The 9,668-nt window shown below is 43.1% G+C and overlaps 1 protein-coding gene across 1 annotated transcript; it reads left to right on the top strand.

Moving 5' to 3' along the window:
• The first annotated feature begins 688 nt into the window (after window positions 1-688).
• On the top strand, window positions 689-6,348 carry CDKN2AIPNL (CDKN2A interacting protein N-terminal like). Its single transcript, XM_075009311.1, has 3 exons — window positions 689-929; window positions 2,666-2,765; window positions 5,425-6,348. The coding sequence occupies exons 1-3, from the start codon at window positions 724-726 to the stop codon at window positions 5,434-5,436; spliced, it is 318 nt and encodes a 105-aa protein (XP_074865412.1). The 5' UTR covers window positions 689-723; the 3' UTR covers window positions 5,437-6,348.
• The last annotated feature ends 3,320 nt before the right edge of the window (window positions 6,349-9,668 follow it).

Genomic DNA, 9,668 nt, shown 5'->3' with positions numbered 1-9,668 from the left:
TTTTTTAACCCCTGGAGCGCCCATTGACTTGGCGCCTCTCATCGAATCTCCGCGCTTGCTGAGCTTCCAGCAGAGAGCTCCCGGTCACAGATCTGCGCCCGCACTACACACTGACCATTTATTATCCCTCTCTGGGCTCATTTCCGCGCACACTCAAGCAGGAGACAGGCCCCTGGCTACTTCCGTGCGCTTACGGACTTCTCACAGCGCCGGAAGAACAGGGCCGGGCCGCCTGGCGCTACTGCGGCGCCCCCAGGAGGGCAGCTGGCGGCGTGCGTTTACGTCGGCTCCGCCCTGCACCTGGTCCAGGCCGGGGGCGGGCATCGCTGGGCTGGGCCTTTCCCGTTCCCGCACTGCGGGTGTCCACCAGGGAGGCGGCCCGCGCTGAGGAAACCAAGCCCGGGGCGGCCTAAGCCGAGCGGCGTGTGGGAGTAACTTGGCCATGGCTTCTGCGTCATCCCCCTTCCCTCAAGGGGGGCCCTCAGCAGCGAGGCTCGGTTTCCCCGCGAGCTCGACCACGCGAGGGGCCCGGCGCCCCGCTCCTCAGAGACGGCAGCAGTAAAGCGCAGCGCCTCTCGAGCGGGCCGCTATCTTCCAGCGCAGTCGAGTGCGCCAGGAAGAGCGGAGGGGTACGGGCCGCTCTAGCCCGATGTGGTTGACGAATCGGTGGTAGCCGCTTCCGGTTCGCGCTGCCTTGTGGGTCGGTGGCGGCCGGGAGGCGGAATGGTCGGGGAGGCAGAGGAGGCCGAGTTCCCCGAGCGGTTCCGCGCCTACTCGGAGAACGAGAGGCACTGGCAGGCTCGCCGCGCGTTCATCCTGCGGAACCTGCCGCCGGGCTGGGCGGGTGGAGCGCCATGGCCCGCCGGCTGCATCGACCAGTTGCTCTCGCTCTCCATGGTGTGGGCCAACCACCTCTTCCTGGGCTGCAGGTGCGGGCAGTGGCCCGGCCACCTCCTGCAGCGAGCTGCGGGAAGACTTCGCTCCCAGATGCAACCTGCTGCTGGCGGCAACAGCCGCCACCTGCCCGCCCTCCGGGGGTTCCGCTGGGGGCCGCGGCAGTTGATCCCCTTTGCCTTTCCCTTCTCCTTCCCCGAGCTAAGGGGGGACCGCTCCCCTGTGAGCTCCCTTCTTCCGCCATCAGCGCGCCTCCTGGAGGTGAACGGCTCAGCCTTTCCCTCCCTTCGCACTGAAAAGGGGCGGTGGGGGGTAACTAACGTGTGAGAGCCAGAGCGCGGCAAACTCGCAGCGGGGACACTACCAGTTTTAGCACAAGGCAAACTTGCTGAGAGGCGCCCCAGGCGAGGGAGAGATTCGCTTGCTGTGGATCAGCGGTGCTCAAACTTGAACAACCGGAGAACTTCTGTTTTGATTTAAAAAAAAAGGGGAGGGGGTGATCCCTGCCCCTTCTCCAAGGCCCTGATCCCCCACTTGCTCTACCCCCACCCTCACTTTCACCAGGCTAGGGCAGGACCTTGGGGGGCTGGTTGGGGGTGTGGGCTCTTGGGTGAAGTTGTGACTGAGGGGTGTAAGATATGGGAGGGAACTCCAGGCTGGGGCAAGCGATCTGGGTAGGGAGTTTGGGCTCTAGTAATCTTGGGTAAGGGGTTTGTGTGCAGGGAGGACCCTAGAAGTTTCAGTGCAGAGGGAGACTCTGGGCTGAGGCAGGGTGTTGGGGTTCAGGAGAGAATTTGCAGTGCAGGTCCTAGCAGCACTTACTGTGGCTTCTAGAAAGTGGTGACCAGATGGCTGTAGGCACTAGGCCTGTGAAAGCTGCACCCACAGCTTCCATTGGTTGCGGTTCCCAGCCAATGGGAGCTGCAGAGCTGGCACTCAGAAGGGGGCAAAACATAGATTCCCTAGCTGCCTAGGGGCCAGAGGACCTGCTGGCTGCTTCCAGGGGCTCCATGGAATGAGGGCAGATAGGAAGCCTATCTTAGCCCTAAGAGGCAGAAGACTGGAGGGAGGGGGAGGATTTGATCAGCAGGGTCTACCCATCCCAGTTAGAGAGAGTGCTGTAGAACTAAAGCACTTTCAGCGCGTGTTTACCTTGGGATAAGCTCACATGCATTAGTCAGCATCAAGTAAAACAACAGAACAGTTTTTTGATCCTTGCAATGTTAAACTGAGTTAAAAAATCTTGGGTTAACCTAGTCCAGTCAGCACTGCAAAATGACACTTAGCAGCAGAGTGACTGGATTAGCACAGAGATGAGTCAGCGGTGCATTATGAGTTCCCCTGTCACTAGCATCCAAGCTTCAATACCCATCTCCAAGTTGAAAGCACTCCTTAATTCAAGCTAGAACTTGTGAATGTGGACAGAAGCCTGGTTAGAAGCAATTGATTTATATCTCAGCTAAAACACACAATCAGAGCATGGGTGTGTATGTGGAAGAGTGCAAAAGGTTATGTTACTAAATTGTATAACTTGTTTAAACAGTATGCTGATGCAGAATTAATCAGGAATGCCTGTGCACAAAAACTATGCATTTAAATTTTGATGAGCCACACAGCTTGAGAGATTCATGTTGCATTCAGCTTTGTAATTAAGCGGAATATGCCTCCTTACCTTATTGAGACATCTGAAGATTAATTTATAATACAGTGCACTACAGTGTCTTAATGTGGGATTGGTAATTTTTCACAGGTATTTATCTTTATTATACAGTTACAGCAAAGACCTTTTAGACAAGGTAATAGAAATGGCTGAGGGGATTGAAGTTGAAGATGCACCACAGTTTACTACACGCGATGAAATAATGAAAAAGGTAACTATTGGGTTTGGAATTTTAGAACTTGCTTTGTGAGAATGATGCTATTTCAAATTTCCAGGTTTGTACAATATACATACCCAGTAAGATTCAGGATAAAGTACTAAGCATATTTTTTTAGAGTTCTGCTTCACTGCTCTAGAATTCTTTCCTCTAATTTTTGTGCCCCTTTACAGCATTCTTCATAACATCCCAGAAGTGTGTTAACACATTGATTAGTTATAAATTGGCAGTGGAGTATTTGCTTATAAATTTTAGTTACTAAAGAAACGTTATTCAAATTTATCTCTACAAATTAGAAGCAGTTTTATAATCCGTTCTGCTGATTAGAAACCACTAATTTCATTTTTATGTCTTTTACTGGAAGACTTATACCACCAGCTTTGCAAGTGCTATGTTCTCCAAACAGTACTGTTGTGAGAATTTAACTCCCAAAAATCTAAAGCCCCATTCCTGAAACACTAATGCATATGATTAACTTTAAGCATGTACATAATCTCACTGACTTCAGAAACTACTAGCACATATGCTAGTGTTTGAAAGATGAACGCATAATCTTATCTGGCTGGGGTTTACATAGAATGGAATGCTTGTATGTTTCCCTTACAACTAAATGAGAAGTTGATCTATGAATGAAGTATTTTGAGAACCAAACATTAAAATCCCAAAACAAAGTAATAAAACTCTGTGGCTTAGATGTGCTGCTTATTGTTTTCTGGCAGAGTTTGAATCACAGAATTTAAATTATGGCTCAGGTTTATTAAACATAATTTAATCTTTTTTCCCCGCAAGGAAAAGACAGATAATGGTAACTTTTCCCTTTTTGGAAGGCATTTGAAATCTCTCCTCTTTTAGACAACATTTAGGGTACGCCTACATTAGGAACTTCGAAGAAGTTAGGCACTACATCCAAGTAGCCTGCAGGGTCTCCACACATTTTCTGTTACTTCGCAGTCCTTTACTCCATTCCCTTACTTCGAGGCCAACTTCGAAGTCCTTATTCCATTCTCGGAATGGAGTAGTGCCCTACTGCAAAGTTTAACTTAGAAGTAGGCTGTGTGTAGATGCTCTGCTTAGAAGTTGCTTACTACGAAGTTGTACTTCAAAGTAAGCAACTTCAAAGTTATTTTTGTAGCGTGGACACAGCCTTAGAGTTCCTACATGAATCTGCAGCTATCCTTCATGTCGATTTTGGAATCTTTATGTGCACAAAGCCTACCGATACCATCACTCTAAATACTTCTGGAGATGCTAAATGGAGGCACTGTGAGAATACCAAAAAAAAAAAAAAAGTCTTAATTAATAAAATGGTTCCAAATGGTCATATTCTAAAAAGGGGGGTCATTTTTGGTGTAACAATTAGTGGACGTATGCTGTATTTTAATCAATTTGTTCTAAGATAGCAAACACTGGGTTCTTTTAAGTGAACAGTTATTGCACAGTAACTGGGCTTTTAAAAGATAATGGCTATATATGATTTGTTCTGTCAGTTGTCTGACACTTTAGGGATATATTAGGAGGTGATGAAGGAATTCCAAATCTCATTAAGTGATATTTTTGTATGGTCGAACTTAAAATACTTGGACTTTCATCTCTGAAAATTGGTTCTGAGCTTTACAGGAAGTTAAAATATAATTTAAAATGCAAATCTAAACCATTTGCTTGCAAAATCAATTGAAATTTTAAGAGCAAACTGTATGCACACACATTGATACACTTTTGTTGTTATTTAATGAGAATTAAATAACAGTACACCTTGAAAACTCCACAGCAAGTTACATTAGGAAATAATGAAACAAGTTTTAAGTATATCTTGTGCTCTATTATGCTAAGAAAATCCTCTAAAAATAACACAGATAAAAGCTAGTATGCATTTTTCATGCTGGTCAAAACAGTATCAGCTTTCAAAAAGTGCTCAGGAATACTGAGTAGGTTGTTTTATTTTTTGGGAGGCCATATTTTTTTACAGTTGGGAGATTGTTGCATTCAGAAATGCATAAAGTTCAGATCCCACTTCTACATTACTCAGCACTAAAATTGCTCCATACATTTTGCTATTTTTAATTTAGAGCAATCTAATCCATTCAAGTAATATTGCTGTTTTGGGAGTAAGATTTTATTTAAAACATTTTGGGCTTGTCTACACTACCTCTGTACTTCGAAGGGAAGATGTTGGGAGTTTATTAATGAAGTGCTGCGGTGCATATGCAGTGCTTCATTAAGCAGATTCCCCCTCACGGCAACTCTGAAGTGTTAAACTTCGAAGTGCCAGCTCGCGTCTAGCTGCAGCTAACCCGCTAGTACTTCGAAGTGCCCGGAGTACTTCAGAGTCCCTTTACTCCTCAAAATTAAGCACTGCAACACTCCATTAATAAACACCCTACTTGGCATCCTCCTTTCAAAGTAGGGAGGCAGCGTAGACGCAGCCTTTGATTTCCAACCAATGTAAACTACATACACAGTGCCTTGTGGTTAACAACAAATAGATCCTAGCTAGTGAATAGAGACTGTGCAGTATTCTATAGAACTTTGTTGCAAGATATCAAGTATTCATATCTAATATTTCACTGGAATTAAAATTCAAGTATCATTTGCTTTTGCTGCCATGAACATTTCCATATTACAAATATGTAACTTGTTTTCTCTTTATTTTTAGCATCGACATTAGTACATGAGAGAAGAGGTCCCAAATATTTGTCATAACACCAGATAAGTTTATGTGGAGGACCCAGGGTTAATTGAACATACTACTTCTAAAAGGATTTCCTATGCTGGACCCCAAGGAAAGGATTTTTTCTGGATTTTTTTTTTTTTTAAATTCATGCCATTATGATGATGAATATCCACTTTCCAAGCTTTTTAAAATGAGAGAATGAAGGTTTTAAACAATTTTGCAACTCACTGATTCATAAAGAAAAATATATGATGGATGATACTTACTCCTTTCATATGAAGGCAGGAAAGCTTAACTCCCAGAAAAGAGGTGGGGGAGCTAGAGGAGCTGCAGCATTCCCTCTTCTGTTTGATTACAATTCTGCGTAATGACCAGTGAGTCCAATGTAGGATGAGGTAATAGGACTACTTGCCTCAAAGCATGCATCCATTTAGGAAAGCAGGGGCTCAAACTTCACTCTTCGTTGAAAGTAAGGGGATGTTATAATGCTGTTTTGAATATTGACTAATACTGTTTTTACCCAGTTTCATTCTGTGTAACAGGGGAAAGGGAGGGCCCAGGGCACAAAGCAGCCATTATCCTGCCCTTCCCCTTCTTCTATATGCACCTTAGATGGATGGGTCTGTAGTGATGATAAATGTCCTACACAGCTTATTTTTCCATTTGCATGCCTGTACCACTCTTCCCCAGTTTCACTCTACTGCAGGGGAACCCTAGAATCTAAAAGGAATGCAGAATATTCTCTCTTTTAAAAGTCTTTAAGTATTTTATGGCACACTTTTGAAGTTTTTAGAAGGCCTAATAACTGTGTTCATTTAGTCACTAGAATGAAAATTTCAGTTGTGAAATCTGGATAACTGTCTTGAATTTTAGCAATAAAACTATGTTCCTTTCATGTAAAGTGAATTCCTTCTCTTGAAGCTTTATTTAGATAAAACATATGCACTTCTGTCAAGGTCTGATCCAAGGCCCACTGGAATCAAGGCATCAGAATGGTTTGCCATAGACTTTTTTTTCACACACATCTTGTAATCTCTGGCAAATGTCAGTAAATGCTGAACCTTTCATCTGAACAGAGGCTTAAACAGCATAAGTGCCAGACCACAAATCAGATCAGGTACTAAGAGCACTGCCTCCACTGATACATTGTCTTTCTCGAAAGCCCTTTCCAATCACCATGGTGTTACAGTAGGTGTTTCATAAATGAGGGCCAGATCCTGTGCACTCTGAGTTGATACAGTACAAGCTCTCTGGCTTTTGTGGTTCAGCAGATGGCACATCCTGTACTAGCTTTATTTAAATTTAATACTGAATAAATATTTTATTGCATTGTATTCATTTTTATATTTAATCAATACAGTATTGATTGGTCATGTAAATGAGCCTGATCAGTGAATAGTAATGAGGTGCTATGTTGCATATACACCACCTCATTGGCATAATTCTCATCACGCAAGCAGTGTAGCTGTGGGCAATTCAAAGAACCTGTGCAACTTCAAAGTTCCCTTACTCCAACAACATTTAACTGTTAAATTTAGATCGCCTTCTTTTAAAGCTTTGTTTTCAGTAAGCAGATAGCTGTATCTTTCATGTTTCTAGAAGCAGTGAGATTTATGTACCCCTTTTGTTTTCATCAGCATTCTAATTTAACCCATTCTGGGGACCTGTGTTGTGTATAGTTGATGATGCAGCCCAGAAGATTTTTTTTCATTGGCAGTTTTGTTTATAAACATTTTGAAATTAAAAACATAGCCCATGACAACCAGCTCTGACTGGGAAGGTCATAAGTAGTAACAAACTAACATCGCCTCATGCCAATCTTACCTTTACAGGGTTGTAAGTGTTAGGATAAAAATGTATAGCAAATAACCTGACCATCATCTTACATTTGACACCCCCATCATCTTTACGTATTTACAAACTGTGGCTTTGATCCTGTAACCACTGAAGCACACAAGTAACTTTAAATATGATAATAGTGCATGACATCACATGCATCACCCTATGCATACCTAGCATACTGCTGATTTTATCTACTTTGGGAGTATGAAGGGTGTAAATCCACTTATCATTTGAACCTTATATACAGAGAATCTATTCTAACGTACACGATACCTAGACCACTAAAGTTATTCCTTTGGAGGTATCTTTCTGCATGTCCAACTCCCAGCAGTAGGAGCTCTATATTCACAACAATTGTAGGACTGGGCCCCAAGAGACTTACAACAGTTTGCTACTTCATATGCATTTTCCAGGCCCTCTTATTAGGGAGCTGCAGCCATCTTCCACATATAGCTCATTGTAAATAGGTATTTTTAAATTTGTTTCATTGTGTGCACTTGCTTTCTTATATGTGACTAGCGTTTGCTTACCTTTGAATCACAGAACTACATTGATAGCATGTGCCCTAGACAGAACAACTGCTTTACAAAAATATTCTGCCTAACCTACTCATTCTTGCACCTGGCGTACCAGAAGGGAAACCTGCAAGTGAGTATATTTACAACTTTTCCACTACAAAAGGTCAGCAGTAACAGTTTGACATTCTTTTTAAAAAAATTGTGCTTTATTATATGTTCTTTTTTCATGCTTCAGTAGCAATGTAGAAAGTTACTGCTGAAAAGCTGTTACTGTACTAAAGTAATAGTGATTTTTAGACAAGCACAGGTAAGGACTTCGAAGGGGAAGGATGAAATTAAAAGATTTTTATTCTACATCCTTTCAAAGTACCATTCCTTTAAAACAAAATGTGGGAAGATGTAAACACAAAACCTTCACTGTACTAATGTACATTGTAGAATTCAGAAATGTCAACTTCAAGCAACGATCTCTTAGCTAAGCTTGCGGAGAAATAGTAACTACTCTTACATCAATAGACGGAGATGGGGAGGTTCCCACTGCACCAGCCAAAGAGGGAAAGCTGTGATGAGCTCTATTACCCAAGCCAGGAAAAGCTGCTGGCCCCAGTCAGTACCATAAGAACAAGTACACTGTATTTTGTCTTAGGCCCTTAGCCCTATTCACCCTTCTCTCAAGAAAATTGAGTTATGTTTGTCCATTATGAACAGTAATAGCTTCCTCTCACCTGCAAACAGCACCTACCTGCTCTCAGCAACCATCTGGTTTTACCTCCCAGAGGTGATCCAGATTCCATGTAAGGAAATGTCCAATCCCCATCTCACTGTCTGCTGCAGACCAGTGCTACTTTCTTCCCTGCTACCTTGGTGGTAGGAAAGGTGTCATAGAAAAGGTTGGCTGAGGAGATGGAGTATCGCCAAGAAGGGGAAGTAGAAGAGAGGGCGTACTTTCAGGCAGCAGGCCATGGCTAACCCTTCTTTCCAACAGACCCCAAGTCATCTCTATTCTGGTGCCCAACAGCTCTTCAAATAACTATTGCCCACATTGCATCTCCTTGGGAACTGACTAGTTCCTTAAGGGTTAAGGATCTGCGGTTGCTATGGCAAACCTTTCTTTCAATGGTAGTTTCAGCAGGCTTTATTCAGCACTTCTGTTCATATAAAAATTTTTAGAGTGACATTTCTACTTCCATTCCCATTCTAAAAATACACTTTGAACCTCTCCCATCCAGCAACATCCGTAGTTCAGCATGATTTTAGTTAGCTAGATTTCCACTTATCGGTGTGACCAAGTTTCTCATGGTCCCATGAAGTTTGTTTACAGCCCCCAGGCCTGGCTCTGTTTTGTGCTGTTATGCATCTCTGATTTACCCAACTGTCTTTAAGAGCCCAGTAGGCCGTGGAAGTATTGGTAATGCTGCTAGACACTATTGCCTTCCTGTGACTGGCGAATTCTCTCATTTTGTACCAGTCAGGCTCCAAAGGTGTCAGACTAGAAAGGGTCGACCTGTACTGTTTACAGTTATCTAATGTTATCCTTACCTCAACAAAGCTCATGTTTGGAGAGTAGTCAAGGAAGGTAAAACTACTGTCATATTTTCATTGGGCTAGCAGAAAATCCAACTTCTGAATGTTCTTCTTTCTTGGAGATTATCAGCCACCCATATTACAGAATGCTTACAGATCTGTTTAACCAGCAGATTATATCAAGAGCTTCTGGGGATGGCAATTTCAAAACATCCCCATTCCTCCAAGCTTCTCAGTTTTAAATAAAAGCATTATGAATGGCTTGAAATAGTACTAGTCTGAACTTGTGGCTAGAGAGAAAAGTCACAAATTACTCATCTAAATAGCTCTTACAGCAACACA

Source organism: Carettochelys insculpta, chromosome 15, assembly GCF_033958435.1.
Source record: "Carettochelys insculpta isolate YL-2023 chromosome 15, ASM3395843v1, whole genome shotgun sequence".
Lineage (NCBI taxonomy): Eukaryota > Metazoa > Chordata > Testudines > Carettochelyidae > Carettochelys > Carettochelys insculpta.
The sequence above is the reverse complement of the archived record's forward strand: the minus strand, read 5'-3'. Positions and strand labels throughout refer to the sequence as shown.

Excerpts from the sequence above, each read along its gene's own strand:
- CDKN2AIPNL (XM_075009311.1), top strand. The coding sequence starts at position 724 with ATGGTCGGGGAGGCAGAGGAGGCCGAGTTCCCCGAGCGGTTCCGCGCC. Across the intron at positions 930-2,665 it reads CACCTCTTCCTGGGCTGCAG|TTACAGCAAAGACCTTTTAG; the intron begins GTGCGGGCAGTG and ends TTTATTATACAG.